Source organism: Photinus pyralis, unplaced genomic scaffold (assembly GCF_008802855.1).
Source record: "Photinus pyralis isolate 1611_PpyrPB1 unplaced genomic scaffold, Ppyr1.3 Ppyr1.4_LG1, whole genome shotgun sequence".
In the NCBI taxonomy this organism is placed as follows: Eukaryota; Metazoa; Arthropoda; class Insecta; order Coleoptera; family Lampyridae; genus Photinus; species Photinus pyralis.
In genome coordinates this window covers 8,279,900-8,297,545 of record NW_022170249.1, presented here as the reverse complement: position 1 = coordinate 8,297,545, position 17,646 = coordinate 8,279,900, and the positions used below count along the sequence as shown (strand labels likewise).

Sequence of the window (17,646 nt, the reverse complement as noted above, 5' to 3'; positions counted from 1 at the left end):
AATGTAACAATGTAAGTGATATTAAAATAATTTACCAGATCAATAGTCCTTGTAGTCAAATTTCTAAATTTTCCTTATAATTTTCTACTACGTCAGTTACGTATGGACCACATGAATTTAGCTATGGTCGTAACCGATATAGGTATTTAGTTCTGTGTTTGCACTTTTGTACCTACCTCTTTCTCTTTACCTTCACTCCAGACCATGCAATTACCCTTACTTCACCCTTAATAAATGGGGAACGGAATGTACCAGCGTGATGTATACGGTTTGCACAAAACTTGTGATTGGGAACATATTTGAAGGTAATATTGCATTTATTATTTCTCTCTGAACATCACATCCACACCACAAGAACTCTCAATTCGCACTACACTGGAAAACAAGGGAACAAAGGAAAACTTTAAAGCATTTGCAAACAAGGAAAAATTACAATAGATACGATTTTCTGTAGGGAAATTTATTGACACTCAGTTCACACTCGGAAACCAGACTTTGACTTCATATTCAAGAGAACTGATCCTTGAACTCGAATAAATCGAAGGCTTGACATCGCCCCGTTCACTCGAAACTCGCGTTTGACCCACCACCGAAAAGATCATGTCGGGGGCTACCACAATCCTTTTGTCGGTACCCACTTCCGACGTCCGGTCACCCGCAATTCGCATTTTGGTGAATTTCGCTAAAAATCCTCCACAAAATAGTACTCGATTATTCTTAAACTTTCGGGTGCCCAAAGTCGACTACCCCTCTAAACAAAAGGTGGTTAATTTCGCCCTTACGAAAAAAACAAAATTCCGTCACGCAGGAGTTGTGCGCGTTTACAAGATGTTTCCGACGACACAAATTTGAAAACAGTCGGACCAAGACTGTAAAAGACGATAGGAAAAAATTGAAAAATCATCACGTTATTATAACACGCTAGGGAATGGCGCCCGGTCGTCGCCGACTCCACATCAACTATAGGTATCCCCGTCCCTAAATACCCTTTAATTGACGACGTTAAATAAAATGCTGTTCCGTTATATGGTATATATTAACGATGTATAGAAAAGCAGAGTTATCGACAGGAGTTGAGCGAAGACCCGGAAGGATGATAGGTAGCCCCTCTACTCATCGCTCGGTTCCACTTAGCGTTCGCTTGGGGATGATTAGGCCGGGCACGTCGGAGATGTTTGATTCCGAAAATCCGGTTGATTTCAGTGACGAGAACAGACTCAAATTGTTGGCCACGGTCGGTTGTAATCTGTTGAGGAATTCCGAATCTTGCAATCCATTGCGACGGAGATGGCATTTATGGGAATAACTTCGGCCCAAGCCGTGAAGCGGTAGGTACGTGTATCCTAGGTTTGTATGAAGGGGCAGGCGCAAATTTAAAGGGGGCGCAGGGGGTACGCACCCCCTCCTAGACAGTAATAGTTAGGCGGGTGGTCATATTTAGTGACTCATGGAAGAGAGATGTATATTTCAATTGCTGATTATTTAATAATTGATCTAAAAAATTATATTTAAACTTCAACTTAAATCGGTACATTAATACCTACCTAATGCTCTGCAGGCCGTCGCAGATGATAACATTTTAATTGATCTTTTAACATTAATAACAAAGGAGTACGGATAACCCGTCGTTAGCAGAAGTTCTGGATGAAGTGCAGCCATACACGGTGTCCCAAATAAGGATGTCTGTCATGAAGATTTCGGAAACCATATAAAATTTATGAAGATGGTCAAATTAGAGACAACAATATGCCGATTTGGTTTTTATTATTTTCTGGTGCTATTTGAACAGATACAAAAAAGAACATTATTTTTCTGATTGCCACTTATTGTTTTACAAGACACCGTTGAGACGCTCAATTTATTTTTTTATATGGCTTGTAAAAAAACTAGATAAGTACCATATTGAGTAGCATTTTTTATTACGAATGAAACGATGTACGACACACAAAAGAAAACAAAAGTCGGAAACATGTTGGTTTCAACAAGATGGTGTACCTACTCGTGAACAATGCCCTATAATAGTGTGTAAAGTGGAAAAAAATCGATATTCTTCTCAAATAATTAAAAATTGTATTTTTAGGAAAAATGTGATACTGAACCACCCTGTGTGATATATTGTTGTAAAGAGAAAAAAAGACGTAATCTCAAAATGTGAAAATTCAAAATGGCGCCCATAAGAAAAACTAAAGTTGCCACGTGTTTCTCCGTCATCTTGAAAGTTATTAAAAACAGGATGCCATATTTGAAATCTCCATTAAAAAGTGTCCCAATAATGTGTTAATTAGAAATGTCTACTATACGATTAGTTTATCATAAAAAAATTAAAAACGAAAATCAGAAATTTTCGTTTTTTTGCGATATCTTCAAAACTATTGAAGATATTTCAAATTTCTTTTCAGATTCTTATTCGGCACGAAAATTGGCAACTTTGCCCCCATTTAACCAACTTTCTATCTCTTAAGATAAGTGACATCCCCATCCCCATGGCACTGGAAAAATGGACACCGTGTATATTAGGTATTATGCCAAAAATGTTCTATGTTTTTGCGTAGCTATAATAAATGTCTTTTTAGAAATATATTCACTTTACAAATTTTAATGCGCCCCTCCCTTCACAAAATCCTAAATCCGCACTGAGAAGGGGACCGACCAAATCCATCTGTTACGTGATTGAAACGTAGAGATTCCAATTTGAATTATCCTGGAGGTGATATGGTGTGCAGATGAATCTTAAGAGTGTAGACAATCAGGGCGGCCGATTTAGCATGGGGCCATGTGGGTTCCATAATCGAGACACTGTGGCGACACCAAACTTTGATGTCGGATTTCATGGATCCATAAAATTATAACGTTGAATAACGAAATCAGTAATTACTCAACGGTTATAACTAATATGTAGGTATACTATCACTGTTTGCAAGTAAATGGTAACGTGATACTTTCCCGCATGTAAAAGCAGGCCATATGTTGGGATAAGCTGTAAGTGCGCAGTAAAGACACTCGTTTGCGCAAGTGTCTTAAATAAAATAGTATTTCAACACAAATTCAAAATTTATATTATTTATTATTAGAAACAATAATAATTAATCCAATTATTTACTGTCTCCGCTTAGTGAAATTGCATTTAGAAAATTCACTACTAGCCGCCCACCACTTGCCCTTTAGAATTTCTATTCAAGTTACTTGGGGCTGGAGGCAGCTGCGAGCTGGAGCTTACCATCGCCGGCCGCACGTTGTCCAGAAGCAAGCGAGAGACCGAAAATTTCTGGTAACGCCCGAAGCACTCCCCCGTTCCGCCGTTTCCTACCGCCGTCACCGTCTACAGATTCTGACTGGATTTTTTTCTTACCTTCGTTAAATTTCATTTCTGTAATAAATGCAGTTTATTTTTTTGTGTAAAGTAGAACCGAAGCTACCGTTGCTGGTGCGTGAGCCTTCCGACGAAAGTGCGTTGCATTGTGATCCTCATATGCGAGGCATCATATTTGACTTTGGAAAATCACAAAATGAATATAAAAATACACGATATAATATAATATATACTACAGTGCAAGTGAAAGAACTCGAAATCCAAAGCGTTTCCGTGCGCAAGTTCAACTTTGCGCATGCATATAAATGAATGCGCAATGTTAGTACTTTGCGCACGCGGTTGGAAAAAAATTGTAAGGCACTGGATTCCATGTTAAGAACTTAAATGTAATATAGCGATGGATCAATCTCTATTTGAGTGTGGGGGCAAATTATTTTCTACGCAAAATATCAATATCTTTGCCCCCTCCCACAATCTATCATGTTTAAACAATTTCAGAAGGGAATAATTTAGTGGGCGACACCTTCAATACTGTAGTACTGGTACCCGCATATAGGAGGCGTGAGCGGACTATGCTTAGATGACACTTTAGCGTCTGCAGGAAGAGCCATTCGGCTCGTGGCGAACTAGTAGGTGCATTAATAGAATAGGAGAATGTGTCATCTTTCGCCTTCTCACGTGCGGTAGCAGTGCCAACCTATTTTTATTTATTCTGGCATTGCTTAACGTTGTACGGTAAAAAAAGGATGTATAGAGTTGGATACAGGAATTGACAGACCTTTCTAATAAAGTATCACTGACATTATTTCAGTTGAGATTTTTGTCACAAGGGGTGTTGATGGAGGGTGCTGACAAGGGGTTGATTTTTTCGTATAAATGTGTCCCCTCTGAAAACTAAACGTGTTTTTGCGATTTTAGCGCATTTTTGAAAAAAATACGCTATTATATTCGTTATGGCTGGCAGGCCGGCTGTCCGCGTTAGATCTCCACAACTACAATAGCTAGAGACTTCAAATTTTCACTAGAAGCTTTCTGCTATAGTGTAGATGTGCAGGCACTAGTCTATTTTGCTTTAGATTACTTGTGAGATCGATAATTGAAGAAAATAATTTCGATATGGGTTTCGGAGGTGCTATAATTGTATCGTTAGATAGCGCTACCAGTATAAAAACTTATTATTTACTTTGTGATTTGTTTTACAAAATGAAGACGTACCTCGAGACGTACCCTCAATTGAAATTAAATAAAATTGATTATTTAAAGCAGCCAAAATTACTCGTGAGATCGATAATTTTAAACTTCGCTAATAAAATACTGACCTGCATTACCAAAAATGCGCTTTAATCATGCATATGCTGATTTACAACTTGTTTTATAGAATCAATATCAACCAACTTATACAGGGTGACTTGACTGGAATGCACTGTCTGATTCGGCCATGCAAATTTGATCAAAGCATATATATATGATAGCCGTTAAACTTCATCTAAATTTTAAGAGCCCCCTAGAGTTCCAACAATTTCTAAGACCTTTTAAAACCTTCAGAGACTCTACAAGTCTTCTGAAGCCGTTTTTTCCTCTAGGAGTGTACATGGATTTCCCAAAGAGATACTCTGAAGGAGCTTTGAGATCCTGAATTAGCATTTAATCTTTAAAATCGTTGTCTCCATGTGACTCCAAATAAATATCTAAAATACCACAAAAATCGTCTAAAGGCTTTGAGAACCCTCTAATTGACTTATAGAGATGTCCTTCAAAGTCTCTATGGGTCAATATTATACCAGGTATAATAAGTACTCGACTGACTAATATTTGTGTATTTCTTTAGCTATCGATTTCGGGGGGCTAAAGAAATAAATAAATATTAGTCAGCCAGTACTTATTATATCTATATAACATACCTAACAACTGATATATGGGACATACGTAAAGTTTCTCTATGGGCATTGAAACAATTCTATGAGTCTTTCAGGACCTTATAGAGGCTTTGAAGGACTCAATTGGATTTAGAGAGACCTTAAGGGGTTTTTGGGTACTTAACTTATGAGTCTGTAACAGTTTTTAAGCGCCTCCAATGAGAGCTTTCATAATCCTTAAACGGTCTTGAAACTTTCAACATCTAACCTTTAAGTGCCAAGCTTTGAAGGAATTCTTTAATATTTGAGAATAGGATCTCACTAAGGTGATAGGTGAAGGATTTGTTAAAAATTAATAGTTATAATAAATAAAAAAAAGGAGATACAAGAATTTTCCAACAAATATTGAACAATAAAAGCTATTTAAATAAATTTTTCAATTAGTCTCATTATCATCGGCACCAAATTGAGAAGAGACCCACGCCAAACTCCATTTTAAATTAGTTAACATGAACTTGAGTGCCTTGGTCCATTGTTCCTCGGAGTTAAACTGTATTCTGAAATTATGATTAGGACAGCTTTTAAAGGAAAGACAAAACATACTTTATCGAGTAATTTGCATCGGAAGAGGAATCTTCGATTTTTCCCTTATTCATTTTGTAAGGTAAACAGAAATCCTTGTCGCCCTCTTCGACTTTTTCTTTAAATTGTTGCAAGCAGTCTAAGAACGCAACCATGCCGGCATCAAATTTGGTATCCCACAGGAACCGAAATCCACCTGACCCAAATAACGGTAACTCCTTTTGATCGGAGAGTACCTACAAGAACTTGGTCAATTTGAAACTTGGTAATAAATTAAAATCCACCTCGATATAGGAATGATTGCCATATGGAACTAATTTATACCTATCGAAAGTTAAATTTATTTTACGAGCTAAAGCTGCTAGTAACAATGCAGTTTGCCCCCAAGCCGCATTAATTTCTGACCAGTCGATTGGTACAGAAGGCAAACGTCCTAATCTAAAATTGTTAATCGTACCGAAATGTCCAGAATGCCATATGTGAAAAGTAGCATTAAAAACGTTGGTTTTCTTTAATTTTTCTAATTGTGACTGTGTATATTCAAGTTGGCATTCAACACTCCTATACTCATCGTCAGTTGCCATTAAATCTCGCCTATGGCTTGTGTATTGCCTCCAATATCGTTCCTCATCCTGTGTCAAACGTTGTGATATCCTCTCTTGTTCCTCGATCGCTAGCACTATGGCACTTTCCTCCTCCTTCATACGTTCAAGTTCATCCAATAAACGTTTCTCTTCATCGTGAAGACTGTGTAATTCTTGCTCTAATGTATCCAGATGTAGATCCTCACTGTCACTTTCTAATCTACAAAACTTTCCAAGATCAATTGCCTCAACTTTCAAAGTATAGGTACTTGCGTAAATATTCACAGTAATCATCGTAATCGTTGTGCGTCAGTTTAACTTGCTGCTCCAGCATTTCAATAAGAGCATCCGCGCATTCGTCGCATAGCGGATGATCGATATGAGAATTCTCCGAGAGGGTATCAAACAAGGTCGCGCGTACCTGAAACACATTGAATTCATTGCGGCCACTACGTAAGTACCTACCCTCATTTGATTACTTATCGTTTCGACCTCTCCCGAGTCGGATATGAGCATGAAACCGTTTATCCCATTCCCAGAGTCCGAAAGGCGGCACGGATGAACGAAGTGATCGACGCTGGTTGCTTGTGATTCGAGATCGACATCAGGATTTGATATAACAGGTACTGAGACAGAGACACTTTGTAATTGACAAAATCAGGTTGACAGACTTACAAGTTAGTTCGGCGAGGGTGTGCTCGTTTAAGTAATTAAATGTGTCATCCAGCCGAAGTGGTTGAAGGCACCTTTGGCACGCAAACGATACTAACAATTTTTCGTCGGACATTTTTTTAAATTAGAAGAGATTTTTTAAATATTTGGCATTGTTTGCTAACTTCACACAGATTCCAAAGTGCGTAAAGTGACAGTGTTATAACCTAAATGGTGGAATTTGGCGTTTGGTGTTCATGTACTTTTTCTGTATAGCGTATTTTAATACAATTTGCTTCAATGTATAAACCACCGTTTCTGTTTAAGAATATCATTCAAAGTAAGTATTTGGGAACGACATTTAAAATTTGCAAATTATTGAATTGTCACCAATTTGACATTTGACAGTTCGTTCTTGTTCGTCTTATTTTTTTATAACTTCAGTGCGGTACTGTTTATATACAGAGTTGTGCATATTTTTTGACCGATTACAGAATGTATTAAGATCAGATGGCATATGATTTGCTGTTATCACGAATCTTGCATTTTATTGTAGTTCTATACTCAAATTAAGATTTATAACAGTTTTACAGTTCAACAATATAATGAAATACAAATGTCGGACTCAAATGACATTGGTTAGTTTTTGATTTCACACAAAGATTTAAATCCATTTGCAAAGGCATTGAATTTTCTTTTTAGTTTGAAACTCTATTTAAGTCTTTTCTGACTGTTTTCAAAAGCTTGTTCCTTTCGTTAAGGTTCTTCAACTTTGCGGATAAGAATTCCAATTCCATTTATAAAGGCCTGGACCTTTAGGCTTGAAAATATGAAACCTTTATTAAAAATCTTTGGAATTGCAAGGGATAGGTAGATGAACTTAGAATTGCGCAGGTTGCGCATGCCCACGTCTGAATTTTTATAATATGAGATATGATTGTCTTTACTACAAGCATGTGGTTAAAATAATTAAGAATTATGGATGGACGGATACTTACGCAATTGTTGGCTGTATTTTACATGACACATTTTCTAAATGGATTCTATATAGTTTAACAAAGCTTTTTCCACTTTTCTGTATTACTTTAAGTAATTTTGAAAATTTGATTATTCTATTTGATTGTAGGTACCAACTCCAGAGTACTTAAAAAAAGCTTATCAAACCGTTCACACCCAAATAAGCTTAATCTTCAAAAAGTGTTAGTATTAACGAAACTCTCTCTTTATGAGTGCGAACGAAATAGACATAAAACTCTGACAGATGAACAATTTGAAAATGAATTACGGAAAAATGGGTTGGATTTCGATAGGCTGTCATACTTCTATCACCTTCACAAGGATTTTGAATTAAAAGTTATCAAAAATTTGAAAGCTGTTGCTACTGATATTAGAGTGGTTAATAGGTAAGTGCAATTGTTTTTTTAAAGGTACATGTGCCCAAAAAAGGCTGCGATGAAAGAAAATTCCATTTGTCGCTTTCCATGCGGATTTGAAAGTCGGAAGTCTGCAAATTAATATTCCAGCATTTTTGCAAAATTAGAGTAGACATGATCTTCTAGTTTTTGAAAGTTGCATATTTTGAAAATTTTCATTCGACTTATGGAACTCCACAAGGGAGCTCCCCTATTGGCTACCATTTGATGTGTTTACAGAATGAATTATTCAAATGAGGCTGTTGAATGGGCGGATGTAGTAATACCAACCGGAGGTGATGGTACTTTTTTGCTAGCTGCTAGTAAAATTAAGGACAATAAAAGGGCAGTGATCGGATTTAATTCAGATCCTACAAGATCAGAAGGACATTTGTGTCTGCCGAAACACTACTCGGAAAATATAAGCGATGCACTTGAGTTGTTAAAAAAGGTAGAATTTAACATTTCCTTTTGGAATGAATTTTGAATGATTGTAGGGACAATTTTCTTGGCTGCTGCGCACTAGAATCAGAATGAAATTATTGGGTCAGACATGTCCGGTAATTCCGACACATTTGCATGTATATGACAAAAATTGCAATTATGAGCCATTTACGAAAGAGCACGAGCTGAATCAAAGTAACGAATACATTTTGCCGTACTTAGCTTTAAATGAGGTAACTTGTAATGCTTACAGACTTTTATATTCAATTATCTGCAGGTTTTTATAGGTGAATGTTTATCTGCTCGCGTGTCTTATTTAGAGGTAACTTTAAATGGCAATGAACGACCAACAAATATGAAATGTTCAGGATTGTGTGTAACCACCGGTACGGGTTCAACTTCGTGGCATTCGAGTATGAATCGAGTTTCAACTGAGTGCGCTGCTGATCTCATCAGTCTCATTAAAACGGATTCAAAGGCTAATATTCAGGAGCTTGCTGAAGCTGTGAGCGCCGAATACAACAAAAAATTAATTTTTGAACCAGGTGAATGCACCGACTACAAACAGCTTTTTATTCAATGCTTTACAGGCGACACCCGACTTAGTTACACAATTCGAGATTTGATATCGGCTGCAGTATGGCCCCAGCCGAAAGGAATACGATCTAGAGACTTCTGCACGTCAATTGCTATTAAATCTAAATGTATAGATGCATGTTTGGTAATCGACGGCGGGGTGTCTTTAGACGTATCCAATGGGGCCACATTAATTTTGACTACAAATCCTCAAGATACCCTTCGTACTGTCATTCTACCGGATTAAGTGTACAAACTACATTTTAACGTAAATGGTGTGGGAATTTTTTATCCCTTAAGTGTAAGTGAAAAAAATGCGTGATTTTAATGAAAAAACATGTGATTCAATAAGCGACAATTGTTATTATTTTATTGTCTTTTTGTTAAAGTAGGAAATAATCCATTATTTATACGCAATAGGAAATGGTAAATGCTTCATGTATTTTTAAGCAATGGGAATGCCAATTTTGTAATTTGTACAGTGTAGATGTTAAATACAATTATTTTAATTATCAAAAATGCCAGTTGATAACATTCGTATTATTCTAACATCCGTTAGGTGCGCTCTTAAAAAACTTGAAGTTTGACACCGTCCATATTTTTCCGATGTCGGAGAAAGGGGTAATTAATTAAAAACAGTTTAATTTGTTTGAACGTATCGAAGGTATAAGCGTACAAGACTAATATAATTTGTATATTCATTTATTTTTTCTTTCAAGTAAAGCGAAATTATTATTCCGTTAATGATGCTTTAATTTTAAAAGTTCGCCAACTGTGCGCGAACTACCCCAAGTTCATCGCAAATGACCCATTTAAAAAACCCGAAATTTTAAGTGTTGCTGAGTTTTGTTAAAAAAATAACTCCGGTGTTTTATAGTTCCGCATTTATGCATAGTCCCAATGATAAACTCCAAGGAGAAAAACGACAACCCGAATTTTTAAATGAAACAATCATACAAACTTAAATTTTATACTGTGGTTTTATCTATGAAAATATTTACATTAATAAAAAATTATAAGTACATTATCGATCATCCAAAAGGAATCACAGCAAACATAATGCAAAAAGGTAAGGGAAGAAGAGACAAGTACGTTTAAGTCACTTTCAGTGCTGTCTTAAAATGAAATTTAAATTTCGTTACTTTCTATCACATACCTACCTTTTTGTCTATTAATTTTTGTAAATACTAGGCTCCTTTCACCATAATTCCTACACATTCTTAAATAAATATATCCAAATATTCCATGAAGAATCAAATGGAATGTAGGTACAAAAAAACTATGTCACAATCGGCTCTTCTACACAAATATAGCAACATACTTCATAGCACCAATTATTATACTAAAAATCATATTAAAGACTAGAATGATGAATTTGTCTTATAAAAATATGTTTTCTTGTCATTTACAATTGAATACTTTGTGTTCACTGAATATGGCCTAATTGTCGAGTCAATTTGTGTCTCTCTTTCAATCGTGGAATCCTATCTGCCAATGCGTGTAAAATACTTCCCGGCATCCGCTGATTATTCGATATTAATTCGTTAATACTATTTGCAATCTAAAACAAACATTTGAAGCTCGTAGTTATGGAAATATTGACATTACCTTGGCTTGCAGCTGCTCTGGACCTAGCTCCGGATCGTACGATATGGGTTTTCCGATATGCGTGATCATTTTTACAGGAAATCCACCGTAGAGTGGGGCAAATGGAAACTTTGTTTTTGCGTACAGCTTTAAAAAAAACCTGCGACCAATGGTAATGGCCCTGAACGATTCGCGTAGATTCTCGGTGAACATTGGAATGATTTGCTTTAATAAGTGCGTAAGACAAGCGCAACATATTTTTTGTATTCGACTTACAACTTTAGCATCTATGGCGACTTTTGCGAAACCTAGACGTTTCTTCCACATCAAAGTGTATTGATGGCTGAACTGTGCTTCGTAGACGCCTCCGGGAGCTATGGCTAAGAGATTTCCATCTTTGAGTAAATTGGAGCACGTCTGTATCGTTCCCGGTATAATTTGTAGGCATTCCGATAATATGGAAAAACCTAAAATAATAACCTGACGCAATGAATTGCAACCATAGACAAATTTGAAAGCCTAACTATGCTTCCTAGTACCACATGAGTTAATTAATCCTCGAATTAATTGTGCTGATGCATCCCAAAAATACTTTTTTCCTCACAAAACAACCAATTTTACACCATTGAGAGATTCTAAATACAACATTTCGTTTCGGAGAAATTATGATTAACTTAATTTTTTATAGGGCCTATAAAAAGTACATACTGTGTGTATTGAGTAGTATTTTAATTACAAATACAATACAACCATATACAGCACACAATAAACAAACAATAGTCGGCAAATGTTGGTTTCAACAGGATGGTGCGCCCGCGCACAATGCCCTAACGCAGTGGGAATACCTGCCAATTTCTTGGAAAATGTGCTGGAGGATGTTGACATCGTACCCCATCTTCTTTTAACGCTGCCACCAATGAAGCAAAATAATTTACCTACACTATCTTTCGTGAAGGGAAAGCTTCTGGATCATGTGTGAGAAGTTCCATCAAGAACAAGTAGGGAGCAACGATTCATCGGCATCTCACATGCAGCCTACTCATTTCAAAGCAACGAGACTCAAGTGTTACAATTGCGGACACCCAGGCCACAAGAAGTCAGAGTGCAGACAACTGAAGCAAACCAACAATGTTCAGCAAGAACAAGATGACCACGTCGCGTGCAAGGTGTCGATTTCCACTGATATCGACTCCGGAGCCACGGACCACATGGTCAACGATGTCGAAGTGCTTTCGGAAATGCAAAAACTGCAGGCAACACACTGCATCTCAGGGCAGCGGAAAATAATCTATGAGCGTGCTAAATTTAATTCTCGAAATCAGAAAAAGAGCGAGATCTTTGAACAGCATTTGAGCCACGCATAGGTGCTAATATACCAAGAAGATTATCCGATTCTCTACTTACTCCTTTGTACTCTTGGAAAAAAAAATAGCTGTAGATTATTTTGAATCGACTACTGGAGGAAATGTGACGTAAGCGCCTGCTAGATTAAAAAATGTATGTAGATTGACATATAATCTTGATTAATGTGTATATTGCACACATTACATCTTTGACTGTGATTATCTTAATTATATGCTTTTCCTTAATCTATGTGCATTATTCTACAACACTACTTACCAGGAATTCTAAACAAGAAGTTGTCAGCTACGGTACGTACTAATCTATTTTTCGTTAGAAGAATATGCGACATGAAGTAGTAGAGATCTATGGGAATTGCTCCATGGTAATATACTATAAGCGCAGGATCAGAATCGGGTATATTTTCTAATCCCCGAACTTCATACCCTGCAAATATACAATTTTATGTTATGAGAACCAGGTATACTTCACTCAAAATAAGTTGTGTATGACTCATTTCATGGATCATACACAATTTACTTTGAATTGAACTGTACCATGCCAAATCCGGCCGTGAGCATCCCATATGGCAGCGAGTGTCTTTCGAGCCGCATCCCATCTACTCTCTGAATCGTACGATCTCCTCAACGTGTTCCAATGTAACTTATAAATGTAAACAATTAAAGCATCAATATACAATATAATAGCGATTACTAATGGAAGCAGGAATGTTAGCACAACCGGTGCTAGCAGCCACGTAAGCCATAGGGTGAAGTCTACGTCGATATATTCCACTGAAATAATAAAAATTTGTTTAGATCGTTTCATATTAAAATATAAGCAAAAGTTCTTACTGACATTTACGTCAGATAAAAATCATACATTAACATTTATTGAGACCACTTAAGATAGTATTATTTAGTTTGTACACATTTTTTCCATGAAGCTAAGCTTGTTACCAGCCAGGCTAGACTCTGAGATAAGCGCGCCATGACCTAATGAATCGTTGTTTGAACAAAAAATTCTTTTCAATCCAACAAACAAAAATGTACCTACTGCTTTCAGTTATTTAGGAAATTTTGAACAATTTATTTTAATTTAAAACGCATTTCACAAATAAAAAATCTCTTCTAGCTTGAAAGAATTGTTGAAAGTTCCCATAATGCAACTTGCATTCCCTCTTTGAATTGCAATACTAATTTTCTGTTTTAGGAAATTTTTTATTTTTAGATGCGCAAAACGCTAAAGCCCAAATGTCTACCATACTACAAATTAAACTAACGTAGATTATAATCCACACTTTGGTTCTAATTAAATTTATTGAACTTTTTTATAGTACTAGAATGAGTAGTGCATTAATTGTATACAGGGTGTCCGAAAACTATGGAATATCGATTGTAAATATTCATCTTATTGAAAAATGTTTCAAATAAAACTTATTTGGTATTTAATTTCTCATCACATGGAATTTTTTTTAAACAAAAGCGAAACAGAAAATTTTTTTTAAAATTTTAAGATACCTACATACATTTTTTGACCGTGAAGGTTTCTGATTTAGTAAAACACTTCCCAAAATTTCTATAGGAACGGGAAAATACGGGCTTTTACGTTTTCAAGTTGAAAAAGATAGTGACTTAAAATGAGTACTCCCAAAGCATTGCCCGAAATGGAATTAAGCCAAGAGTGCAATGTTTATGCGCGTACGCAGTCGCGGGCAAAAGTTAGTCGTCAACGAGTGCGTCTAACATGTTGCATTTTTACTAAATAATAATGACGTTATTAAAGAATGTAAATGGTTAAATGCAAAAGAACGGGAAAATTGTAAAAGAATATAATTTGAGTTTACATTAGACTCTCCCTGTATGCAGGTTGAACATTTTGTATAGAAAACTGATACCTACGGTCGCAAATAAATTGGAAATGTATTAATTTTACAAAAAAAATGTATAATGTAATAACACTTTTTGCTTAGAATTAATCTTCTCATCTATGGCGGTGGTCAAACTATAATTAACAAGTTGTACATCAACATATACATGCTGAAAATACATACATTTTGTAACCATCGGGCGCCATAGTTGCGTATCTTTGTATTTATCAATTAACATTTCTATCAAAAATGTAGAAATCTATTTTACCTGAAATTGCTCTAAGTCCGTGCTGTGCACGGCAAATAAACCACCATACATACTGTTTGAGTAATTAACTAAAAAGATTATAAGACCAATTTATTTGATAATCTGCAAAAACCTACGTACACCGAGATTATTAGCTACAATATCAATAATTACACACACAGCTCCTAATTATTAAGAGTAGTAGAAGATCTATTGTACTTTAAATGGCTTGTAACAATATGTCCAGCTGTTAGCGCTGCCATAACCGAAAGTTCTCCAGCCAAGACAGAGGCACAAACAATTCTAGCTAATTTATCGGCATTTTTGCCTGGATTCTCCGGATGAGAACCCTTCACACCTAATAAATCTAAGCAAGCAGCCTGAGCAGCTAATATGGTTCCACCACCCACGGTTCCTATTTCAATTGAAGGCATTGTGCAGGATATATATAAATCGTGACTATCATCTCCCCAGGGTTCCATTAATGTAATGCAATTACTACTGGTCACATTTTGGGCTGGATCTTGCCCGGTCGCGATAAATATTGCGGTAACTATATTGGAGGCGTGAGAATTAAATCCACCTATGCTACCTGCTATAGATGATCCAATTAAATTTTTAGAAATGTTCACATCAACCATTGCAGACGCCGAAGTTTTTAATACTGTAGTAACGGTGTGTGCGGGCACTATCGCTTCACAAACAACAGACTTTCCTCTACCTTCAATCCAGTTGACAGCAGATGGTTTCTTGTCCGTACAAAAGTTGCCACTCAGACTAACAATTTCCATACTGGGAAAGTAGGTTCGCAAGCAATTTAATGACAATTCAGTGCCTTTGGATAGCATATTCATTCCCATGGCATCTCCAGTTGTGGCAACAAACCGGATGAATAAGTACCGACCGGCCATGCGCCCGTACACCTTGGTCAGTCTTGCAAATCTGCTACTAGAATCAAAGCTGGCTTTAATTGTGGCGAAGTTTTCTGTCTTCTCCAACCACATTTTACAGTCATTAGCCTCGACGATCGACGGGAAGCGTACTACCGGTCCTCTTGTCATACCATCAGATACCACGCGGCTTGTTACACCCGTTTCTAATATGGCACGAGTCCCCCGATTAGTACTGGCAACCAAGCATCCTTCGGTGGTTGCCATTGGAACATGAATTAAACAGCCATCTAGTCGTAGGGGGCCTACAATACCGACGGGCACCGGAATGTACCCAATCACATTTTCGCAACATGTACCAAGAACATCTTGGTAGTTGTAGTTTTCGTAGGGTATCTTCTGTAGGGCGGTAGAAAGATTTTTTTGCTCACCAAGAATTTGTCGACGGATTTTTACTCCTCGTTCAGCATCTCCCACTGCCTTCTCAATTTGGTATAGTTGAACATGTTTGTTTTCTACAAGATTAATTACTTCCTTATCTGTTAGATTGGTAGCACTGTTCTCAGAAATATAAATCCTTAGGCATTCTTTTAAAGTGCTCTGCTGTACTTCTTTGCTTTCAGAGATGTTTCTGTCACACATAATGAAAGTAAGCAGTTGATCTCGTTCGAAAAGCACAAACTGTGCAAGTAAAACCAATAAAAAAATTAAAATTAAAAGATAGTCCGTCCGCCACAACAACCACCCGTGGACTGTGTTGAGCAACCCACCACAATTCATCTTGACGACAAGATACTCCTTCAAGGAGTTCCAGTTATTAAAATGTACCAGTAGCAATCCTCCACACATAATCAGTTTAACACGCTGTACAACTGGATTAAACTTCTCCAATTCTAATCCTACAGTAATCCTAACTGTCTTAGTCAAGTATGATAATCCCAGTATTAGTGATAAGCAAGCAGGAAAAAGTGTCATTAATATAACGTAATTCACAGCTATTGCTAATGATGCAGAGTATAAAAGTGGCTCAAGCTTGGTTAATCCGGACAGACCTCCCACGCCAATAATCAGTAGCTCGATGATGGTATCCAACAACATGGACGGCCCTAATAGGGACACACCGGTTGCGATACTGCTAGCCACTTCTTCTCGTGAACCGTTGTTGAAAACAAACTGAGCCAGCTTTCTTGCTCTAGTCGTATCCATTAAAAACAAAAAAATGAGTAGGGCATCTTGTAAATCAACAGCTTCAATTGGGAAATGAATAGTGATCATCCAAGTAAAAATAAATGAGAAAATTGTGAATAAAGAAACTATGGCTGAAATGTGATGTTCCACTTTACACAGTTGTCTAAGTTGGAAGTAACCATGAAGCAGTGTAGCACAGCGTATCAATGTCATTACAATAGCATCTGCGCCATTACGTTCAGTCTCCAGAAACCCAATTTCATCGTGTCGTGGATAATGTTGCTCCAATGTTAGCATGCTTGTCATTAAAGTTAGTACACCTACTATAAGCTCCCAAGGGTGACTTGCACAAAATTCTCCGTGAGTGTAAAACAACTTAGTAGCCATTTTGAGACTGTATGAAACAATCTCAAAATGTAAATATATTACAGACAACACTGTCACATCTAAAACACGGCTAACAGTAACTTATGTCATAATATCAATAAGGCCTAGCACTTTGTCGACCGAACGATATTGCACCCTGAAGCAAAACAACAAAACATACTGGAAAAAGTTCACCCAATACCTACCCACATAATCCTGAATCGCCAGTCGTGCCTTTTCGAGATAATACCACATTTTTTGTACATTTCGGATTCACATACTACAGTTAGTGCAAACTTATATGATCGATAACTACTCCGTTAACATTTCTACTTGCTGTTAATTTGATGAAAGCACAACTCGTAATGTTCTGTAGTTTGAACAATGATTATTTATTATTTTTATTTGTTACTAAAATTTTTATAGGTTTGTTCATGATGACGTTTGTTTTGTTTAGGGATTTTGTTGTCAAAAATGACAAATTGATTTCCCGCCTTGATACAATTGGACGTTGCCAATTTTAAGTTAAGGACGACGACTAGGGAGGGAGGCTTGAAGGAGAGTCATTGATTATACTCTGTAAAATCAATGGAGACGTGAAGAAAACGTAAGCAAAAAAAAAACGCAATGGAGTGGTGAGACGTTTAAGATATGTAAAAAGGCTTGAATAGGTTTGAAGCAGGCATAGAGAAAAGGAGGTGAAAAAGATGTAAACTTTGGCGATGGACGCACCTGGGACTAG

The 17,646-nt window shown here is 36.7% G+C and overlaps 3 protein-coding genes and 1 long non-coding RNA gene across 6 annotated transcripts; 1 reads left to right on the top strand and 3 right to left on the bottom strand.

The window, feature by feature from the left end:
* Positions 1-3,112: 3,112 nt before the first annotated feature.
* LOC116160681 lies at positions 3,113-4,189 on the bottom strand. Its single transcript, XR_004143281.1, has 3 exons — positions 3,547-4,189; positions 3,417-3,489; positions 3,113-3,367 (listed from the first exon to the last, which is right to left on the bottom strand). It is a non-coding gene; the product is annotated as an uncharacterized LOC116160681 (long non-coding RNA).
* A 1,322-nt stretch (positions 4,190-5,511) lies between these two features.
* On the bottom strand, positions 5,512-7,399 carry LOC116165105 (beclin-1-like protein). The gene is made up of 6 exons (XM_031479405.1): positions 7,008-7,399; positions 6,798-6,958; positions 6,602-6,753; positions 6,033-6,552; positions 5,770-5,984; positions 5,512-5,723 (listed from the first exon to the last, which is right to left on the bottom strand). The coding sequence occupies exons 1-6, from the start codon at positions 7,117-7,119 to the stop codon at positions 5,603-5,605; spliced, it is 1,281 nt and encodes a 426-aa protein (XP_031335265.1). The 5' UTR covers positions 7,120-7,399; the 3' UTR covers positions 5,512-5,602.
* LOC116165114 (NAD kinase 2, mitochondrial) lies at positions 7,186-9,955 on the top strand. Its single transcript, XM_031479416.1, has 6 exons — positions 7,186-7,323; positions 8,110-8,386; positions 8,636-8,846; positions 8,893-9,072; positions 9,117-9,384; positions 9,430-9,955. The coding sequence occupies exons 1-6, from the start codon at positions 7,284-7,286 to the stop codon at positions 9,660-9,662; spliced, it is 1,209 nt and encodes a 402-aa protein (XP_031335276.1). The 5' UTR covers positions 7,186-7,283; the 3' UTR covers positions 9,663-9,955.
* A 416-nt stretch (positions 9,956-10,371) lies between these two features.
* On the bottom strand, positions 10,372-17,365 carry LOC116165087 (3-hydroxy-3-methylglutaryl-coenzyme A reductase-like). 3 transcript variants are annotated; one of them, XM_031479394.1, is made up of 6 exons: positions 17,111-17,365; positions 12,901-13,137; positions 12,623-12,790; positions 11,279-11,469; positions 11,024-11,227; positions 10,372-10,976 (listed from the first exon to the last, which is right to left on the bottom strand). In XM_031479394.1, exons 1-6 carry the CDS (start codon positions 17,157-17,159, stop codon positions 10,842-10,844), a joined length of 984 nt encoding a protein of 327 aa, XP_031335254.1. In that variant the 5' UTR covers positions 17,160-17,365; the 3' UTR covers positions 10,372-10,841. The 3 variants fall into 3 exon arrangements, with proteins under 3 accessions (XP_031335254.1, XP_031335239.1, XP_031335246.1); XM_031479379.1 differs by lacking the exons at positions 10,372-10,976; positions 11,024-11,227; positions 11,279-11,469; positions 12,623-12,790; positions 12,901-13,137 and adding an exon at positions 14,161-17,061; XM_031479386.1 differs by lacking the exons at positions 10,372-10,976; positions 11,024-11,227; positions 11,279-11,469; positions 12,623-12,790; positions 12,901-13,137 and adding an exon at positions 14,161-17,061 and having other exon boundaries at positions 17,115-17,365.
* Positions 17,366-17,646: the final 281 nt, after the last annotated feature.